This window comes from Aspergillus lucknowensis (assembly GCF_044049455.1).
Source record: "Aspergillus lucknowensis strain CBS 449.75 chromosome Unknown BJX67scaffold_88, whole genome shotgun sequence".
Taxonomy (NCBI): Eukaryota; Fungi; Ascomycota; class Eurotiomycetes; order Eurotiales; family Aspergillaceae; genus Aspergillus; species Aspergillus lucknowensis.
The window spans coordinates 49,144-69,749 of NW_027263632.1; the positions used below are offsets into that span (position 1 = coordinate 49,144).

Below are 20,606 nucleotides of genomic sequence, written 5' to 3' on the forward strand. Positions count from 1 at the left end.
CTTGTCTAGATTTCCCTAGCCGGGAGCTGTCTTGGAGCTGGGTGAAGCGGTGGATGTGGAGAGGAAAAGCTGCTCGCCGCCTTTGGAGACCGCCGGAATTTTGGCGTGTTCCCCGACCTTTTTTGGTGCTTCGAGACAAACAGCTGCTGCTTCTTGAAATCCCATCTTCCCAGCGGCGCTTGCGACATTCGGCAGCCAGGCTCTGAGTATGGAGAGCGCAGAACCTGTGCTTGGCCTTCGCGGCCTTTACCAGGATCTTTCTGCCCTTTCTGACTCGTCCTTCGGGAACATTGAGCGACTCCGCGTCGAGCTTGAGGCTCATATCCATGATTTTAGAACCTTGCTTGACAAACCCACAAAAAGCAACGCAAGTCGGCAGACCGTCCTATCCGGTAGGGAAATACCAAAGCTCACTGTCATTGGAGTTTGACTGTCGAGGAAAGCTCTCGCACCGGACCGCGCTGACTTGTTTCAAACCAAATCTAGGGAAGATCACAATCGACGATGTGGAATACTCGGTCAATGAAGAATTTCAGCAAGGCGCGCTTCAACTCGCAGACGCACTCGATATCGATGAATTGCTAGCTGCGGAGCTCTTCTTCAAAGCTCAGGAGGATGCGCAAGTGCTCGACAGACCCGCCCTGATTGCCGCCATCATGCGATTCCACGAGCGACGGCATTTCTTGTTAGAATCATTGCGGCTTATTTTTCAGGAGTCCTTTGAGATTGAGCGGGAAACGACGCAAGAGATGATGCAAGTAACACTGGCTTATATTGTCGAGATAAAAGACGGCCAGCTACGCAACGCTTCGCTCTTTACACGCAAATGCTTAAAGTCAATGGAGGACATTGAGAAGTGGCTGGTGCTTCTGGGGGAGCAGATCCAGAAAGCATCTCTTGTGGGTGAATCAGAAGATCAGGACGTTATGGAGGCTATAGAGTATCAACGCTCCAGTTTGCTCCAGCAACACGAGTCGCTGGGCGCAATCGTGTACTACTTGTTTAAGGGACCGTATACGAGTCCTGAAGACCTGAGGATACTTTTGAACCATCTCAGGAAGCTCGAACGATTCGACGGAGTCCTTGTACATTACGTTCCTTCCATAATCTCTTCGTTCATTCAGCACGGTTCCCCCGAGCGATCAAGTTCCTACACCGAAGCTCGGAGTCTGCATACGGCTATTGTCTCCTCAAAAGACGGACAAAACTGGGCACATCAACCCTTCCACTCAGCCGTTATCGCGCTTTGGCTAGCAGTTTACAGCGGATGGGATTTTGATGTGCCACCTTCGCTTCCCCAAGGTGTCAATCTCGAGAAAGAAGCTGAAGAGCGGACGAAGACGTTTATGTCTGCCCTAGATGATGGTGGCCTTGATCTCCTGCTCGCCATTTGTTCGGGTGTGAGCAGCGAAGAATGGACTGATCCAGCCCGCAACGAATTGGTAACGCTGTTATTGAGGGAAAGCGCGTCAATGGTCAAGGAGAGCTCTTCGGCGGCCGTCGAAGCGGACTCGTGTTCTGAATATCTGAAAGTTCTCTTGATGGAGAACTTCGAGGCCTTCACAGAGTCCTGCGTGGCAAATATGCCGGACGCCGTTCGAAAATTGAAGACCGATGAGGATTTACAGAGATTAGATCACATAACCGCTCTGAGGGATGGTTTAACCTCTAGCCTTCATCGCAGCGTAGCGGAGGCCCGGACGCACCTTGAGTCATTCCTGATGATTATGGCCTTCGCATTCGAAGGTCGGCCAGACGCAGCCCAAGAGGTCTGGGCCGATCCCGATGGTAACTTATACGGCTTCCTGCAATGGGCCTCCAAACGACAGACCGTGCCCAGGGTCAGCGCCTTTTGTGAACTCCTTTGCTCAATTTCTGGAGGGGAAGACAATGCTGCCTCCGCGCATAGGTTCCTATTGGAGGAAGATAAATTCATGTCTTCGAAATTTAAGCGATCTACATCCATGAATTGGGCTCAGATGTTCGCAGAGCTTCAGATATATGCAACAAGGGTTACGGAAAAACCTCCAACACCCCAGACCTTACAACGTGCCCGGAAATTCGAACCAGCCGACGTCAGCGAGCCAGAAAGTCCCGTAATGCTTTCGTGTTACCTCCGACTGGTCGGACATCTTTCCAGGCAAAGCACTACTGTCAGAGAATGGATGCTCCAACATCAATCTTTCAACATCGTTAGCACACTCTTGACCCTCTGTAGTGGGCCATTGCCCACTCATCTGCGGGCAACAGTATTTCAAACGTTGGCGGGTCTGATGACTGACAGAACTTCTTTTAACGGCTACGAAATGTGGCTATCGATCGATCAATGGATTTCCAGCGGATCGATGGGCGCCGCTACCGGTCTTAACAAAGTTCCCCTCGTCTCGAATCCGCTCATACTGCATGAGGAGCAGGCATTCCAGAAGATTGGCGAGAGCTTCGACCAAGCCAACGCCTTCGTGGTCCTCCTACATTCTCTTGTCTCGTCTGCCATCGATTCGGGGGAGTATCATCTCTGGCTACCTTTTCCAGAATCCCTTGGCTCCTCCTACCGTATGCCTGGCATCGAGCCTTACATTGATTTTGTCCTCGGCCAGGCGTTGTCAAAGAAGGTCCCTGATCTCAACGCGCGCCAGGCGCGGGTACTTACTTTCAACTGTTTAGATTTCGTCCTGACATGCCTCAAGTCCTTCAACGAAACCCTTGTTACTGTTCTCAGTGCGCCGTCAGCTCCATCAGACTCCCCAGTCAAGACCTCAACCCTTCATGCCTACGTCCGCCTTCATCCTTTCGGACGTGTAGCGGAATGGCTGTACAACGAAGAGGTAGTAAAAGTTATCTTTGCGACTGCCCAACAGAATGTAACCGAAATTGCCAAAGCTTCATCGGACTCTATCTTGGTACTTTCGCTGGTTAGGAGTCTCCAAGTCATGGATACGATTCTGGATCTTCAATCAACTTATTTCAACATTGTCCGACCATTCATAAAGTCGCAACCTGGGAGCAGACTCAATGTCGCAAACTCTTCACTCTCTGCTTTCGAGGATTGTGTCTTGAACAACTTGAACATTATTCCAGCATTGTGTCTATATTGCAGTTCAGGTCATCAGCTGCTTACTGTGACTTCGATGGCGCTATTAGAGAAGCTTTCCAGCTCCACGAGACTCAATAAACTCTCTACCCCGGGGCTCTCTCGGTGGCGGTCATCAAACAAGATTGTGGAAGTTTTGACGACAGAAGTGGATGTCGACAGCGTCTCCCGCCCCCTTGTATCCCAGATGCAGCCCGAAGCTAGGGAGCTTGACTTCGGCCCAAAGTGCTCAGGCTATGTGATTCGAGAAAGCCTACTGGGACTTCTCAACAGCTGTTTGGGCATGATCTCTGACCGACCAACCGTGGCCCACCTCCTGCTCGGTTTTAGCAGCGTGGGAAATATTCTTGATGTTCCATCGGATGGTTTGTTCGCCGGTCAGATGTCTCTTCTACATGCCGTTATCAATTTCCTCCAAAGTTACCCGGATGAGCTAGACGAAAGCATCCTACCCTGGATGGTACACATAAAACGTTTAGCCCTTGAGGTCTTGAGACATTTATGGTCCTCAAAGATCTCGTCTTACTTCACACTCGCAGAATTACGTGGTAGTGACTTCCTCCACAGCCTTTTCTCTAGCCAGCCTCTGGTTGGACCAAGCACGCGATGGGACGGGTTGCCGGTTGCTGCAGCCGAGTTCTGGGTGTGTGAATCAACCACTGCCCTTGCGGAATTTCTCATGTTTCGGAGCTATCTCTTCGACTATGCAGCAACAGAGATTCGCTCGGCGGCTAAGATCGGCTCGCCTACGCTGCAGGAAGCCATTCTCTCTACACTTTTCGGAAGCTCGCCGTCAGCGACGGGGACAACAGTTTCGAATCCGACCGTATTCGACCTTTTCGATTTTGCGGATCTTGACGTCCAATTCCACGCCCAACCACCAGAGATAGATTTCCTCGGCGGGCTTAATATCGACGTGTGCGCAAAGCCGCAAGCAGAGGGTTCCCTTGTACTATATGAAATTGCGGAAGTGGAAGAGCTTATAAGCGCCAGAAAAGAAGAGCTCGTTGCTGAAGGGGACTTGCGGCCCCAAGATGAAGAAGTATTTGCAGCTGAAGCGGACAGTTTAGTTCTGTTCCTTCAGGCAACAAATAAGTCTCGACAAATCACTTTCAACCGACACATGGCTCTCCGGTCTTGGGCCGAGCTACTAACCACAATACTCACCTCCTCTGAGCTTGGCGGTGGCCGAAGGCTGACTTTCATCCTACATTCCATCCAGTTAATTCTCCCAAAACTAGAGGCTGCCATTGAGGAGACCCTCCCAGAAAGCCTCGAGTTAGCTCGACTGGCTGAGACGCTCGTTGAAAAATTGGAGTTGACAGCGACAAAATCGGCTCCTTCGAGACGCAATGCAGACGTTGTGGATGAAAAGCTCCATCAACTGTTCCAGATCTGCATTCGAGGTATCATTTTGGACGCTGGAAATGTTGACTTGAAAGAAACGTTCTACAACATCTGCTCACACTACATTGCTCGTCTCGTCTCTCCGGACACTGGGAATCAGAATATGAGGCGCCACAGCCAGCAAGTAATTAAATCAGCAGGTAGTTCCCTGATAGAAGCTATTTGTGAAGACGCCTACAGCGGTCAGGAAACGTGCCGGATATCAGCACTTCTATTGCTTGATTTCCTGGCAGCGTTAGATCGACACGCTGACTCCATATTGGCCGAGTCGATATCTCAGTCGAATTACCTGAGCTTATTCCTGGACAGCGTTCGAGTGTTACCACTCGAGCTAAGGAATGCCCAAGCGAATGGTAGAATGCCCTAACCTTTCCCCCCAGTCCTATTGTCGCTAATCAGAGCTTTCATAGATACACCTTTACTCCTTTCATATTACGAGTCTTTGCTTTCTCTACTGCAACAACTCTGTCAAACGAAATCCGGTGCAACCCTTGTGTTGAAGGCCGGTCTTTTCCAAGCCGTGCGTGATTCACGACTACTGGCGGCGGACCCTGACCTCGGGATCGGTATGTATTGTGCATCCTTCGCCTTCCACCCACACGCATCTAACAGACACAGACATTGATAATCCCGACGCTCTCCGAAAGTATTACGATCTCCTTGACTCAGTGCTACGGGTCATTGTCACGGCGGTATTCTCTCGCGGACTCCACAACGAGCAGATGATGGAACAAACGCGGTCCTTCCTCACTGAGCATAGGCAGAGCATGGTGGGTGTCTTCAAGCGCTTTGCTAAAGTCGGTGGAGTTGGCGCCGCCGACCACCACGATGCACTTACCAGCATCGCCAAGTCGTACACGGCTCTCGTCGCGGCCACAGACTTTTTAGAGGTTCGCGCCCCCTCTGCGCCATCACATATTAGATACTAACTACTTTTGCCTGGCAGGCCGAGGAGAACGAGCTCAAGGAACATGTTGGACCGAAGCTGTTTACATGAACCTGGTTTCGCATGAGAGTGATGAGGACATTGGATGCAATGGTACCGTGGTGTATTTATGGGATTAAGCATATGGGAATGGCTGGTATACGTCGGATTTGGGGCTGTATACAGCATATTGACTGAAATAAACGCTATGATAATCAGCATACAAAATCCGTGTCCCTGCTGTCCCCAGCTGGGCCAAAAGTAAGCGTCCATCCCTTGGTGGTCTGTGCTCTCAGGTGGCACTGGTGCATTACGTTATCTCCGAGGCCAGCGCCAGTGCTCTGCGGAGTCCCTCTCAAGTCCCTCTTGCGTTATCCCAGCTTCCTTCCAACCACCAGCTTACCATCACACTACCCAGCAGACTATCGAAGTATTTTCATCATTGGCAGTTGTCTCCGATGCCCTTCATGATCCGAAGACTCTTTGGATCGTTCCAACTCTGAACGCTCCCCCTCATCACCCTCTTCTGGGACGGAACCGGGTAGATGCAGCAGAACCCGGGAGGCACCACCGAGCAGCGGAGCGGTAAGCGCAAGTCGGCTGCTAAGAGGAAGCACACAGATCAAGAGGGATCAATCCAACAGCCCGACCATCAACAAGCCACCATTTCCGCTCTCCTCCACAGGAATCAAGCCCAAGACGAGTCCCCAAGCAGCAAGCGTGCGCGAGTGTCCCCTCCCTGCGTCCCATCGAACCAGCCCGGAATCGGCGAGATGTACAGCTTTTCGAACACCGGGTCCAAACCGAGCGGTCCGGGTGCTAGCGGTCCAATTCTGTCCAATTCTGCCCTCCAGGCTCGCCCCGGGAGTGCACCGGCGCATCAGAGTAACTTTACACCGCATACTGGGCCGAAGAGACTTGTTGTGAAGAATCTCCGAACGAGCACGCGATTGAACCAGGATTCATATTTCGATAAAGTTTGGAGTCAGCTGGATGCCGCGCTGTCCCGCATTTTCGAAGGCGGGAAGCCAGAAATATCGATTGAGGAGCTATACAAGGGGGCAGAGAATGTGTGTCGTCAAGGACGGGCTGTGGTGCTATCTAAAAGGCTTCAGGGGCGGTGTCGCGAGCATGTCGCGGGGAAACTGCACGATACATTGGTTGACAAGGCCAGGATGGGATCGAACATTGACACCCTGCGGTCTGTGGTTGAAGCTTGGAAGCTATGGCAGTCAATGTTGGTATGTTGGCTGCTCTTTTTTCTTAAGGCTTGATAATTATATTGACAGCCGCTCGATAGGTCACCGTTCGCTGGATATTCTACTACCTTGATCAATCTTTCCTCCTTCACTCCAAGGAACACTCCGTGATTCGCGAAATGGGTCTTGTACAATTTCGACAGCATATATACTCCGATTGTACATTACAACCGAAGATCCTCCAGGGGGCCTGTGATCTCGTCGCAGCCGACCGCAGCCAGGATCCCAGTATCGTCGCCGCCGACTCTAGCCTTCTTCGAAATGCTATTGAACTATTCCATGGCCTTGACGTCTATGTCTCCGGCTTTGAGCCTGTTTTCATTTCGGATTCGAAAAATTTCTTCACATTGTGGTCCCAACAAGAGGCATCCGGATATCTAGCGTCATATGTGGAGAATAGCCACCGTCTGATTGAGCGCGAGGTGAATCGGTGCGAGCAATTCTCCTTAAACCGGACTACCAAACAGAAACTGTCCGAACTACTCGATCAAGCTTTAGTCACAGATCAAGAGAGTGTTCTGTTGAATCAAAAGGACGTTCTCGGTTTGCTGCGAACAGGGAACAAAATTGCTTTAGGTCAGCTTTACGCACTCCTTGGGCGCAAAGATCTCGGGGCCAAACTTAAAGGTGCCTTCAGCGTCTACATTATCGAAGAGGGCACAGCCATCGTCTTTGACGACGAGAAGGAGACGGAAATGATTTCCCGTCTACTGGACTTCAAGAAGCAGCTTGATGATATATGGAATGATTCATTCCGAAGAAAAGAGGACCTTGGCCACACCCTTCGTAAAGCCTTTGAAAATTTCATGAACAAGGGCAGAAAGTCAGAGTCCACGGGTGGTACCGACAACTCAAAGACCGGAGAGATGATTGCCAAATACGTTGACAGGCTTCTCCGGGGCGGATGGAGGCTAGCACCGGCGCGAGAGGCTGAAAATATGTCTCTGGCTGACGAGGACGCGGAGATCAACCGTCAGCTAGATCAAGTACTGGATTTATTCCGCTTCGTTCATGGTAAGGCAGTATTCGAGGCTTTCTACAAGAACGACCTGGCGCGTCGACTATTGATGGGAAGAAGTGCGAGCGATGATGCGGAGAAGAGCATGTTGGCACGGCTGAAGACAGGTTCATCTTCCTTCCCTAGTTTCAATACCCGTTCTTCAAACTAACGTAGGTTTTAGAATGCGGGTCGAGTTTTACGCACAACCTTGAATCCATGTTCAAGGACATGGAAGTCGCTCGGGACGAGATGAGCGCCTATAGCTCCATCCAACGTGAACGAAGAACACCGCTACCAGTTGATCTACACGTCAGCGTGCTATCAGCAGCTGCGTGGCCTTCGTACCCAGAGGTGCAAGTACGCATACCGCCAGAGATCTCAACCGCTATCAGCGACTTTGAGAAATTCTACGATAGCAAGTACAATGGCCGGAAGCTCGCGTGGAAGCACCAATTAGCACACTGCCAGATACGTGCAAGGTTTCCAAAGGGAGATAAGGAGCTGGTCGTCAGCTCCTTCCAAGCGATCGTACTTCTCCTATTCAATGAACTCCCTGAAGGTGGGACGCTCAACTATCGCCAGCTCCAGGAGGCCACCAGTCTCTGTAAGTTCCCACGTCAAGTTTAAAACATATCATTCCCTGTACACTAACTCGCAAATCAAAGCGGACCAAGAGCTCAAACGAACCCTCCAATCTCTCGCATGCGCCAAGTACCGAGTCCTCAACAAGAAACCCAAAGGTCGGGACGTCAACGACACCGACGAATTCGCGTACAATCCCACATTCACCGACCAGAAGATGCGCATCAAGATCAACCAGATCCAGCTGAAGGAGACGAAGGAGGAGAACAAGACCACTCATGAACGGGTCGCCGCGGACCGCCACTATGAGACACAGGCTGCAATTGTCCGGATTATGAAGAGTCGCAAGAGTATCACGCATGCTGAGCTTGTGGCTGAGGTTATTAAGACGACGAGGAGTCGCGGTGTGCTTGATCCGTCGGACATCAAGAAGAATATTGAAAAGTTCGTCCTTCCTCCTCTACATTTCCCTGTTTAAGGATTGCTTGCTAATCGGTGCTGAACAGATTAATCGAGAAGGACTACATGGAGCGCGAAGAGGGGAATCGATACCAGTATGTGGCGTAAAACCCGCGCCTTGCATATGGACATGTACCACGAACCAAGAGAGAACATAGGATACGAATCCGCAGATCAATATAGGTGTAAATCAGAGACAATTCCCACTATTCTATCTATCCTTCCTTTCTAACCCGCTTAAACCGCTTCCTCCTGCGGAAACGTCGCCCCACCCTGTCTCCTAATCTCATCCAAAATTTCCATCACCCTCACCGTCTCAGCAAGAGGCATAATCTCATTCTCTTTCCGTCCCTGGCTAATACTCTCTGCGGCCGCATCAGCCTCAAAGTAGAACCCCTTCCCCTCAACCTCAAACTCATACTTCCTCCCCTCTTCCGGCGGGCTCCCAAGCTTAATCTTTGGGCAAACACTAAATGAGCGCGGGAGTGAGGCCGCAGGCCCTTCGACGAGGATATACCCGGCCGTCCCTTCGATCCGTAAGAAGGTCTCGGGGGTCCGGGATTGCATTGTGGAGGTGAGAATACCCTGTCGACCCGTGGAGGGGTAAGTGATGATGAACGACGAGGCGATATCAAACCCGTCACGTAGCGTCTGCGCAGCAACGATATCCGGTTTGTCCTCGGCCGACCCCGGATCCAGCGTGAGGAGGCCCCAGGTCAGCGCGTAGATGCCGATATCGAGTAGACTGCCGGCGCCCATGGCCGGGTCCCTTAATCGAGAGGTACTTGGCAGGGAAGCGAGATCGATATCGAGGCCGAAGTCGCAGTATACGCGATGGACGTCGCCGATGGCTTTTTCCTCGTGCAGGACTTTGTGGAGGGTTGCGACGAGCGGGTGGAATCGCGTCCACATTGCTTCCATTACGAAGACGTTTTTCGCTGCCGCGGCGGCGAGGACGTCGCGTGCTTCGGAGGCGTTCAGGGTGAAGGCCTTTTCGCAGAGGACGTGTTTCCCTGCTGCGATTGCGTCGAGGCATTGCTGTTTGTGGAGGGCATGTGGGGTGCCGATGTAGATTATGTCGACGTTGGGGTCGTCGTAGACGGCTTGGTAGTTTGGGTAGACGGTTGGCGATGGGGAGAGGGTTGGGAGGTGTTGGGAGACGAAGCTCTTGCCTTTTTCGAGGGAGGAGGAGCCGATTGCTTGGATTATGTGGTTTGCTTTGGGGGATTTTCGGGGGGCTGTTATATCGCTTGTGAACCAGGAGGAGATGAGCCCTGTTCCTACAACGGTTGTTAGTTTGTCTTTAGTAGCGGGATGGAGTATACTCACCAATAATACCCCAGCGGAGGGCAGGGAGAGATTCATTGACAGTCACCATTGTATACAGCGAGACTCTATCTCATTTAGATATGCAGTTTAGCAGAGTTACTTGCGAGTATGTCAGCAGAGCGAGGATGTTTGAGCATAAAAGGCCCTGATCAAGAAAGACTCCACTTCGCGGGGCTTCAGCCGCCGAAGGTCAGACTCGAATTCAGCCGAGAGCAAAATCATCGTCCTAATCTGGTTTGAGAGCGGAGAAGCGGTTCTTGACATGTGCTAAGGTCGGGTGCGGGGGGAATAGATTCAGTCCGTCTCTCCCCGGGCAGGGAACCCTCTAACTCTCCCTGCGGACAGTTGGACAAAAACTATAAGTTGAGCTTCTGTCGAGGACGCTGGGGATTTAGACTCCTTCGTCTTTACCCAACGGCGCCTCCAAATGAGGACAAGGCCTGGTTGACGGACTGGTAGATGTGCTGGAGTGTAAGTCTTGCAGCATGTAAGTCTGGGGCTTCATCCTCCCAGTACATTAGGCCAGCGATGCAAGTGTCTACTATCGCCATCCAATTTGACGGCATCGTAATATTTCGGCTCTTTGCGGCCACCAGTAGCAGGAGGCCCTTCGTGAACAGATTGCGCGCTGCAAACCAGGAACCATGATGACGATGCTTGATGAAGCAATTTTGGACGTACTTAACAATAAAGTCGAGGCAGATACAGGCGTTCTGTGTGTAGATTGGCAAATTAGGGTCTTCAGGGCTGGAATGGGCGGCCAGATATAAGAAAGGTCTCCAGATTTGCTCACGGAGGATGAGGTACCGTGTATGAAGGAAATATGACAGTCCGTCCGGAGGACCGTCATCGCCGGGCCGGAATGATGGTGGTAGGTTCTCTAGCCATTGAACGATCTGGGCATCAAGTTCCCCGGCGATGCGTTGCAAGTGATGTACTGATGTGCTCGTCCACTCCTCCGGGTTCAGAGGGTGCAACGCCGCAGTGACGCGGTTCACAATCCGCCGACCCGCGATCTCCGACAGATAATAGTACCAACTGCGCTCGGAGATCGGATCCAATGCCATCAATGGCTCCGCGTGACTTTGGCCGTCCGACTTTAGACAGCTCCCTGGGGGAGAAGGGAAGGCATCTGAATATTCTACCTTCGCCAACTCGGTTGGAGGTAGCGCGATTTCCTCCCTCATTTCACAATCCGACTTGAGGCAGGACCAATAGAGGCGGGATTTGACAGTTTCCGAGGATTGCTCAACCGGTTGGCCGAGCGAAGAAGAGTGGAGGTAGGTCAGAAAGTATGTACAGGCACGGTTGAACGAGTGCCAGGCTCGCAGAGGTCTTATCGAATACATTTCGTACACGCCGATGAGAAATGAACATTGGATAGCGATGATCGAGGGGTCAAGCAAGCCAATCCGCTTGCGCGCGGCAGTATAATAGGATTCGCTAGTAGCGCGATCATGAGTATCAAGGCGGGATGCATCTTGCAGCCCTGGGGCTTCAGGAGAGAAACGTCGAGAGATTGTTCCCAGCGCACAAGCAATCAAAATTAGACATGATGGACCGTCCCACTGGAAGCCATCCTCGCCAATACGACGACACAATCCCCTCAGCTCGTGAGGGTCCAGAATTGGATTCTTTGTGTGGACGTTCTCCAGAAAATTTTCAATCAGTGACGGGACATCTTCCTCTCGGATACCTCTACTAGTTGACGTTGCTAAGCGGTCTACAGACTCCCTGGCTTCTGCCCGATTGAAGAAGAGCCTGTCTACCTCCCTTGGATCACAAATGTCACGAAGGGACGGCCACCGCAGTACACGGCTGCTAGCGCAGTTGGCTTGAAGCTGCTGTGCCTCTAGTTGAAATGTATATTCCGCATTTAGTGTCGTTTCTTTCGGGGATGTCGTCAACGCCAAGTCGGCGCCGGCATTCTTTTCGAGAAGCTGTTGAGGATGTCTTGTTCGCGGAGAGTCGGAAGCAGGAGGGTCGACAGGATGTTGCTCAATAAGCCGAATTGCATAGTTCACGCGGTCCAAGATAGCAAGGCTTGCCGGGTCAAATCTAGAATAGGTGTTAGGTTGGTCCCGTGAGATCCCTATGGGATGCCCCTTACGAGGAGAAGTCTGTCGAAGTGTCTTGGTAGACACACTGAAACTCGAGTGACGAGCAGGTGCCACATGCGGGTCGACGATTATCACATTTCGTCTAGGAAGCTAATTAGCACTTGTGCATCAAACGCGCATATGCTTAAACATGCCTTCCTTATACGACATAGCTGACAGGCCGCCATCGCCCGCCTACGAGGATACGCGGTGCGGGCGACACTGACTCGGGGTCTCTTTGCTGCAGGGCGATCCCCATCAGGGGCATCGGCGCTGCGAGGTCCCATTTTCTGTGTATAGAAAGTGAATTCTTGGGTGGTAGCAATGATAAGGCCAAGAACTCAGGCCAGGAGCTGAGCGACGCAAGAAGATGGAGGGACCTGGACGAAGATTGCCGTCTTTCCCCGCCCCGAGTCCTCTTCCTCCCTTTGCTCCCCCACGTCCTTTTCAGGCTCTCGTCAAACCGTGCACCGTGTCAATAATGGCAGGAGGGCGGGGTAGTGAGCCTGGGTTGGTTTAAAATCCAGGGTTCTTCAAGATGATTGCTCATCTTGTTTCGATGCCTTCTCCTCGAGTTTAACCGGCTTCAAGATGGCCTCGAGAATCGTGCGGGTTGGAGTCATCGGATGTGGTGAGATTGCTCAGGTAAGTCGACTCAATTCAATATTTCAAGGCTCTCAAGCTCATCGATATGAAGGTAGCGCATATTCCCACGTTCAACTTCCTGTCCGACTATTTCCAAGTCACATACCTTTGCGACATTTCAGCAAACGCCCTCGAACATTGTAGGCGAAAAGTGGCCGGCTCTCCCCCGAAGATCACAAAATCCGCCGAGGAGTTGTGCAGTGCGGCCGAAGTCGACGCCGTTTTGGTCTGTAATGCGTCAGCGTACCATACCGAGCATGCACTTCTAGCCCTGAAGAACAATAAGTCAGTCCTGGTGGAGAAGCCCCTGACGAGCTCCCATCGGGACATCGACCAGCTTCAGGCTGCAGAGAAAGCATCAAAGGGCCGTTTAATGGTGGGATACATGCGGCGTTATGCAAAAGGCTTTCTAGATGCTATCGCAGAGATTGGGGGTATCTCACAAATTCAGTACGTTCGGGTCCGCGACATCATTGGACACAACTCCGCATCCGTTGCGCAGTCAGGGACCTTCCCCAAGCGGTTCGACGACTACGCCCCCGAGGATTCGCAGGCTCTGAAAGATAAAGAGCGAATGGCAGTAGATGGGGCACTGTCAACGTATGGGGTCCCTTCCAATGACGAGACACGTCGGATGCTGATGTTACTGGGTGGGCTGGGAACCCATGACTTGTCGGCTATGCGCGAGTCGATTGGGATGCCGAAGAGTGTGAAAGCGGCGGTCTTGAAACAACCCATCTGGACGGCTACTTTTGACTATGGCACATTCCCCGTCGTCTACGAGTCTGGTGTCAATCAAGTTCCTCTCTTCGATGCACACATCGAAGTCTATGGGCCCGACAAGATTGTGCGCGTCAACTACGACACGCCGTACATCAAAGGGCTTCCAACAACGATGACTGTGCGAGAGAAGACGACTGGACCTAGGGGTGAAGGATGTTACCAGGAGCGCTATGTGCGGACAACTTACGAGGATAACTACACTGTGGAGTTCAAGGAATGGTACGAGTCCATCGTCAACGGCAAAGAAATCAAGACAACAATCGAAGATGCGCGACAGGATGTCGATCTCATACAAATGCTGATGCGGGAGGGTTTTCCGAGCGTGCAGTAGTTGATTTTGCTTGGTAATATCTTCACCCGAAATGGAATCCAAATAGGTTTGACCTCAATACAAGATCTCATGAAGATAATTCCAGGCCCCGAAGTCACCCTAAGATTGCAACCTACCAGTTCGGGTTGATTGCCGTCGGGACGCGGCATGAACCCAATCCAGTTCAGCATTCGGATCCCAGGGACTTCAAGTTTCAACTTCCATGTTAGCCAAACCATGCACAACCCGGCGGATGGACCTAATTATGTCTCCCGGGGTATCTATAAAGCCGTTTCCTTTCCCACAGCTTTCAAAAATGCAAATATAGTATCATATGGCCTGTTACAAGACTGAGTTATCCTTTCCCATCGCCTTGATTCGATTTTATATGCCAGTGATAAAGATGACCTACAAAGTGATTATAACGACCACGATCTGATTTTGGCACCCGGAGACGAATGGGCATACCTTGGAGGAAATGGCCGTCATATTTGATGATGATAAAAGGGAGAAGAGCGTCGAGGCCGATGCTACGCATGTTGGGAAGGCTTGACAGCATATATACATGTAGATGTGCCTGGGATTAAGACGCGCAATTGACTTCCAAGCTCTATCTACGAGCCAGATGACATACACCCCCTCTCCACAAAGGCCCTCGGCACACATTCTCCATCCTGGTCGGTCCAACAACGACATCTCAGTAGAATATCGAACCGAAAGCTCTCCAAACCCGCAAAACTCGCAAAACACACGCATCTCCGACGAATACCTCCTTGGCAGCTCGCCAACCCCAAGAATAATAGTTCATTTCGACTCCAACCTTGGAAGTCCGTGCGAGGTCCCAAACCGGAGGATCTCCGAGCAACCCCGAGCCACGCGCCGACGTCAACGTTCTCGGGAGGTGAATCCCAGCAATCTAACCGTGACTCTGGAGAACTCGGAGTTTTCTGGTCAACAGCGGCCCCACGTGGTAGTTTGAATAACAACCCCCGCAACACGGCGGAGATGCTCACTGCAAGAGCCCGATAGTTAGGGCTTTACTGGATGAGAAAAACCTTAGGAGCGAATGGGGATCGTCGCGCAAAACACGGATTAGCAAGGAAACAGGTATTCCGAGTACTACTAGTAGTACTGGAATCCTAAAGGTTGCAAGAGTGAAAGTAGCCCATCCACATAACCCCAAGCAAATTAGTTGGGGTGGTCTCCTGGGGAGTGTTAGGGTAAATTTCCTTACACAAGCCTAATCTACCACATAGATTAAAATAAAATTCTGAGAACATTAATCACGGTCCTATGGTCTAATGGTTATGACATCAGACTCTGATAGCAAGATTAGAGTCACATCTGGTAATCCCGGTTCGATCCCGGGTAGGACCTATTATCATTTTTGTTCCTGATTCTTTTTACCTGTTTGCCTGCCAACCTTTTTCCACCCTTTCTTGCCGTGATTGCCCTATGGCCGTTGTTAGCTATCCTTGGTCGCTCCTTCCTTCAAAGTTCAAACGTTCCTTCCTTCTTATCTAATCTAAGGTTCTGGTGGCTGAAGAGGGCAAGAACGCCGAGCCCTGGAGCCAAAGCGCACCTTCCCTTTTGGCCATGGTCAAGCCCTAGGTATTTCAAAGTCTTTGCCTGCCCTCGGCCGACACATTAATTCAGGTTGTATGGTGCTCCTGGTTCGATCCCGGGTTGTCGAGGTTGGTTTGCTGTTGTTGGTGTCTTTGTCGGTAAAGATTTTTGCTTCGGGTTGCCGCCGATTGCCGGATGTGTAACACGGAACGGCCCCCAAGTATAAAAAACAACTAAAGTAGCAACTTGAAGGCGGCTGCTTTCCACAGACACGCACCAGAAAACTATTATAGTAACGGTAGGGAGCCGATATTCTCCACGGTAGTGGCTAAATGTTGAACCTTGCACCGTTCCAGCGTATCGGAACCGATATATATTAATCGGCTGGGTTCCCAGTATCCGAGAAATTATCCGCAATAAAAAGCTCAGAAGCTTGGGGGTAGCCTTCCAGCTGAGCTCTGAAACCAGGCGCCGACTGGAAAATTCAAAATATACCAAAGCGCCAACCAATCAGGTTGTGTGTGTCATGATCGAGACATCAGGTTCTGATTGACCAGCGATACCGGTTCGATCCGGGGCAACCTTCACCTTGCGGCGATGGAAGCACCTTTCCTACCTTTTGCCTGCGTTCGTGTGCGGCGGCCGGGTGGATAGGCGGATAGAATGAGAGGACGGAGTTTATGCGTCGCTTTTCTTTCTTGAAAGTATCGCGTAGCATCTCCTCGGCCGAGAATCAATAAAAAGCAAATCCCTTCTTCAAACCCACTTGCAGACCCTTTTGTCGGTCTGGATATGTGACAGCGCACCCAGGAAACGGTCTGGGCTCTCAAGCGGCTCACGTGGAGGTCTGAGCTTTTCGATCCACCTTCTGGATTGCACCAGCCGGACAAGCGATGGGACAGTAAGGTTGCTTGGGTGGACTCCTCGAACCCCAAGGCAGGTCGATGGAGCGATGAAATGATGATCTCCTCCAAATCGCAATTCAATGAGATCCCATGACTTCCTGTGATAATCATATCCCACGCTTCGATGATCTGCCTCGTCGATGGTCTTGCTTTTAGAGCCATGACATGATGAACTGGTGGATGAACTGGTGTTCAGCAAGCGCCTTGTGCTGGTGTTTGATTATTGAAATATGATTGTATTCCCCAAAAGGTGCCTCTGCCTGTGCTGTCGATGCTGCCCCTTACAGGCCGAAACCCGACCGGCAGGTGTGGCGAAGGTAATATACTCTCATCAAGAGGCGACGGCCAAGCGAGAAAGAAACAAGGGAACGAAAGCTCAACCCGCCGAGAAGAATAATAATGAGAATCAAGGAAAGTATCTCTGAGAGCAAGGCCTCCACGGCTGTTCTCCTCGAGAGCCCACGGAAGCTAGGCGGGATATCCCCAGATGGTAACCCGAAGCGCTGGCAGGTCGGTTGTGCTCCGATCGCTGACCAGATTCAGACAGCAGTTCCTGATGTACGGATCCGTGGATGGGGTCATGCATCCTCAAATCGTCCATGTGAGCAAGAAAAAAAGGGAGCGGAAAAAGGTACAGCAGTTCAAGTCTCCTTGCCGACGGAGCGCTTACGCCATCTTGAAACAACAGGCTTGTCCTGTGCCTTTCCTCGGTGCGTATATATTCCCCTCCGCAACCGACTCCCCCCCTTCCCCTCCCTGGCTCTGTATATTTCCCTCTCTTGCCTCCGAATGCATTTAAATTCTACCTCGCCACCTCTTCTCGTATTACGCATCTCCATGAATTGAATCTCTCACCCTCCCAATTCCCCTGGTTCAAGCGACTCGAGGTATGTCCGCGCTGAACGCAAACTTCCCCCTTCCATTATCCCAACGCAAAGAACACAAAACACCTGGTTGACTGAGAATAGTCCAGCCTGTTGACACCCCAATTCCCCACTTTTCCCCGCCTGAGCCGGGAGTTGCCACGGATTGCATCTGACACCGGCGCAAGTATTCCTGGAGAAGCTGCGAATTACACCCGGAATCCTCATTTCGAGGAATATCGCCCAGACCCTGCCGAAGAGCGCGTAAACATATAAAGGAGGGCGTCCCTGTCGCTCTCCAGCTCGGACGACTGTTTTCCACTCCCCTGGTTCCGCGTTGCGATTGCACCCGTACACTCGTCCTACCCCACCGTGTGCCGGTCGCCGACGTCATCCCCTTCTTCCCACTGCTGCTGTTTCCACCATGGCGCAAAGTACGTCCCCCGAAGCACTCCTCTTCGTTGCACGGCAGTTTTGGCCAATGCGCCTTTTCCAATTTTCTGTCACCCCCACATAGTGTTTCCCCCAGTCACGATGAAATCAGATTTACTCCACCATGCGCTTTGCTGGAAAGGATATCGGCGCATGCGCTTACTTTCTTCAGCGAAACACTTCTTCTCAGATCCGACCCATCTTGTCCAGACAGCTCTGAACTCATTGACGCTCACAAATCCGTCTCTCGCATTCGACCCCCAAAACAAGATCGTCTTCCGTCGCCCTGAAGTTGTAAAGAAGTCAAAAGTCGCCATTGTCTCCGGCGGAGGTTCCGGCCATGAACCCGCATTTGCAGGATATGTCGGCCAAGGCCTCTTAGATGCTTCTGCGGCGGGGACTATCTTTGCCTCCCCCTCCGCGGAGCAAGTCCGCATCGCCGCTATGGAACGTGTGAATAACGACCAAGGAGTGCTCGTTATCCCGATGAACTACACCGGTGATGTTTTGAACTTCGGTATGGCCGCTGAAAAGGCTCGAGCTGCTGGTATCAAGACTGAATTTTTCGCTATCAATGACGATGTTGGCGTTGGTAAGGAGAAGGGCGGCAAAGTAGGCCGCCGTGGTATTGGCGGTGGTATCTTCATTCTGAAGATCGTAGGGGCTCTGGCAGAGGCTGGGTAAGCTTCTTCCTCAATGTCTTTGTCAGCATAAACTGATGTCATCTAGCGGCTCACTTGAAGACGTCTACAAGACGGCTCAGCTAGCGAACGAAAACCTTGTATCTGTCGGCTCTTCCTTAGAACACGTTCACATCCCCGGTAGAGAGGCCTCGACTGATTCTGTCCCGGAGGGCGAGGTTGAAGTCGGTATGGGTATTCACAATGAGCCTGGATCTCACCGGGTCAAGGCCACGCTCGTGGAGCTGGTTCAGACCATGCTCCTCCAATTATTGAATCACAACGACCCCGATCGGGCCTTTATCACCCGCAAGACGGAGGACAAGTTTGTGCTCCTGATTAACAACTTGGGAGGCGTCAGCACTCTGGAGCTGTCTGGTATCACCGACGAGGTCTACCGCCAGCTCAACAAAGACTATCAAATCAAGCCCGAGAGAATTATCCAAGGGACGTTCCTCACTAGCCTTAACGGGCTGGGATTCAGCATCTCACTACTCAAGCTGGTAGACACCGGGCTGGGCGCTGGCAAGTCTTTCCTTGAGCTTCTCGACGCGCCCGCCGAAGCCGTTGGCTGGGCAGCTCCTATTACACCATCCACCTGGGAACACCGAAACTCTCCCCCGGTCGAACTTAAGAAGGTCAAGACTGGCGAGCAGCCGCCGAGCAACGTGAAGCGTGCGTTTTCTACCCTATAAGCCTTAGGGAACTTAGCTGACATGAATAGTGGACATCGCTACCATTCGCAAGGTCCTCGGCGCCGCCCTCAAGCGTGTCATCGACGCAGAGCCTATGATCACTCGCTTCGACACAATCGTCGGAGACGGCGATTGCGGCGTCGGCCTAAAGCGCGGTGCAGAAGCCGTCCTTGCCCTTCTCAACGACTCCTCCGCCAAACTGAATGACGATGTCATCCACACCGTCAACAGCATCGTCAACGTGGTGGAGAACACCATGGACGGCACCTCCGGCGCTATCTACGCCATCTTCCTAAATGCCCTCGTCCACGGCCTCCGCGAGCAGGACAAGGGCTCCGACACACCCGCCAACGTGGACGTCTGGGGAACTGCGCTGAAGTACTCCCTCGCCGCTCTCGGCAAGTACACACCGGCCCAACCCGGTGACCGCACGATGATCGATGCTCTTGTCCCCTTCTGCAAGACGCTGGTCGACAAGCGTGACGTGCACGCCGCCGCGAAGGCTGCGGAAGATGGCACAGAAGCCACCAAGCACATGAAGGCCTCTCTCGGCCGTACCGTCTACGTCGGTGGTGAAGAGGAATGGGTAGGCAAGATTCCTGACCCTGGTGCTTATGGACTCAGCGAATTATTCACCGGGTTAGCCAGCGCGCTTTGAGATTATAAGCGTCTTTTACACATACATATAGTATAGTAATTAGCATAGTTTGATGATAATGACACTGGGCAGATCGCGAAATACAGAAACCCAAACTTGATCCGGCGGCAGCAGAGAAACCCTCGTTTAGGGCGAGATTGAGATACCCGTGGACCCCGGCCTTCCCCTGTCCATCCAGAAGGCAATCTCAATCACAACCCATCCCACTCCACCCGGAAGGCCGTAATAAACCCAATCCCAAGCTCGAACTCCCCCTGCTGCTCACCAAAGAAGCTGTCCCGTGTCAGTAGGTAACTTAGCAATACCGGAACTACCCAGCTCTCAAATACTTGAAATCGACATTGACATAGAGACATACAATACATACCCCCGAATCATAATCCCCACCCCCCTCACCCTCCTCAAATCCAACGACGGAGCATCCCGAACTTCCCTCCCCCGATACGTAGGCCTCAGATCCTTCCATTTGATTTTTTTTTTTTTTGGACGCCTGCGGCGCCAGCAGTCCTTTTATCGAAACCCGGGTCCAGGTCGGCCCGGAGGGTTCAATACACAACCACGACCGGAACCAGATACGGAACTCATGGGACCGTGCCCAGGTGGAAATCATCCTCCCAACTCAGACGGCTCCATTCCCATCCGTCAGGCCGCCGCGGTGGTGGAGCCCTACTACTCTCGTCCTTTAGGTAGAAGGTATACGTAAACCGCCTCCCGTTCATGTTCCTGTTCCTGTTCCGGTTCCTGTCCGGGTTGCGGGTGAGATTGAGGTCGAGGTTAAGGATGAGCCCGTCATACGCGGATAAATTCCGCCTTCCTTGATGCTCGTCGTCGTCGTCGACAGTCCGCTGCGACGCGAACACCGTCCTGCCGAGGGCCGATATATCGAGGTTCCCGTGGAACAGAGCGGTGGTTTTGGGT

The 20,606-nt window shown here is 52.0% G+C and overlaps 5 protein-coding genes and 1 non-coding gene across 6 annotated transcripts; 4 read left to right on the plus strand and 2 right to left on the minus strand.

Moving 5' to 3' along the window:
• Positions 1 to 208: 208 nt before the first annotated feature.
• On the plus strand, positions 209 to 8,831 carry BJX67DRAFT_375885 (cullin-4B; the record flags this gene model as incomplete). The annotated part of the gene is made up of 13 exons (XM_071031766.1): positions 209 to 392; positions 487 to 4,032; positions 4,063 to 4,454; positions 4,485 to 4,497; positions 4,534 to 4,777; positions 4,808 to 4,851; positions 4,909 to 5,064; positions 5,111 to 5,388; positions 5,969 to 6,664; positions 6,724 to 7,807; positions 7,864 to 8,286; positions 8,348 to 8,708; positions 8,771 to 8,831. The coding sequence occupies 13 exons, from the start codon at positions 209 to 211 to the stop codon at positions 8,829 to 8,831; spliced, it is 7,482 nt and encodes a 2,493-aa protein (XP_070880602.1).
• Positions 8,832 to 8,920: 89 nt separating this feature from the next.
• BJX67DRAFT_329986 (Gfo/Idh/MocA family protein) lies at positions 8,921 to 10,280 on the minus strand. The gene is made up of 2 exons (XM_071027484.1): positions 10,053 to 10,280; positions 8,921 to 10,003 (listed from the first exon to the last, which is right to left on the minus strand). The coding sequence occupies exons 1-2, from the start codon at positions 10,099 to 10,101 to the stop codon at positions 8,961 to 8,963; spliced, it is 1,092 nt and encodes a 363-aa protein (XP_070880603.1). The 5' UTR covers positions 10,102 to 10,280; the 3' UTR covers positions 8,921 to 8,960.
• A 179-nt stretch (positions 10,281 to 10,459) lies between these two features.
• On the minus strand, positions 10,460 to 12,419 carry BJX67DRAFT_386398 (uncharacterized protein; the record flags this gene model as incomplete). Its single annotated transcript, XM_071034058.1, has 3 exons — positions 10,460 to 12,110; positions 12,163 to 12,254; positions 12,318 to 12,419. 3 exons carry the CDS (start codon positions 12,417 to 12,419, stop codon positions 10,460 to 10,462), a joined length of 1,845 nt encoding a protein of 614 aa, XP_070880604.1.
• A 188-nt stretch (positions 12,420 to 12,607) lies between these two features.
• On the plus strand, positions 12,608 to 14,234 carry BJX67DRAFT_329993 (Gfo/Idh/MocA family oxidoreductase). The gene is made up of 2 exons (XM_071027485.1): positions 12,608 to 12,796; positions 12,849 to 14,234. The coding sequence occupies exons 1-2, from the start codon at positions 12,743 to 12,745 to the stop codon at positions 13,908 to 13,910; spliced, it is 1,116 nt and encodes a 371-aa protein (XP_070880605.1). The 5' UTR covers positions 12,608 to 12,742; the 3' UTR covers positions 13,911 to 14,234.
• A 942-nt stretch (positions 14,235 to 15,176) lies between these two features.
• Positions 15,177 to 15,266, plus strand: BJX67DRAFT_t96. Its single transcript has one exon. It is a non-coding gene; the product is annotated as a tRNA-Gln (tRNA).
• Positions 15,267 to 17,494: 2,228 nt separating this feature from the next.
• Positions 17,495 to 19,751, plus strand: BJX67DRAFT_329999 (putative dihydroxyacetone kinase (DakA)). Its single transcript, XM_071027486.1, has 4 exons — positions 17,495 to 17,657; positions 17,828 to 18,335; positions 18,385 to 19,010; positions 19,060 to 19,751. Exons 1-4 carry the CDS (start codon positions 17,648 to 17,650, stop codon positions 19,686 to 19,688), a joined length of 1,773 nt encoding a protein of 590 aa, XP_070880606.1. The 5' UTR covers positions 17,495 to 17,647; the 3' UTR covers positions 19,689 to 19,751.
• The last annotated feature ends 855 nt before the right edge of the window (positions 19,752 to 20,606 follow it).

Coding starts and splice junctions, on each gene's coding strand:
- BJX67DRAFT_329986 (XM_071027484.1), bottom strand. CDS start 10,101: ATGGTGACTGTCAATGAATCTCTCCCTGCCCTCCGCTGGGGTATTATT. Junction 10,004..10,052: donor CCTCCGCTGGGGTATTATTG/GTGAGTATACTC, acceptor CAACCGTTGTAG/GAACAGGGCTCATCTCCTCC.
- BJX67DRAFT_329993 (XM_071027485.1), top strand. CDS start 12,743: ATGGCCTCGAGAATCGTGCGGGTTGGAGTCATCGGATGTGGTGAGATT. Junction 12,797..12,848: donor GATGTGGTGAGATTGCTCAG/GTAAGTCGACTC, acceptor ATCGATATGAAG/GTAGCGCATATTCCCACGTT.
- BJX67DRAFT_329999 (XM_071027486.1), top strand. Junction 18,336..18,384: donor GGGGCTCTGGCAGAGGCTGG/GTAAGCTTCTTC, acceptor GATGTCATCTAG/CGGCTCACTTGAAGACGTCT. Junction 19,011..19,059: donor GCCGCCGAGCAACGTGAAGC/GTGCGTTTTCTA, acceptor TGACATGAATAG/TGGACATCGCTACCATTCGC.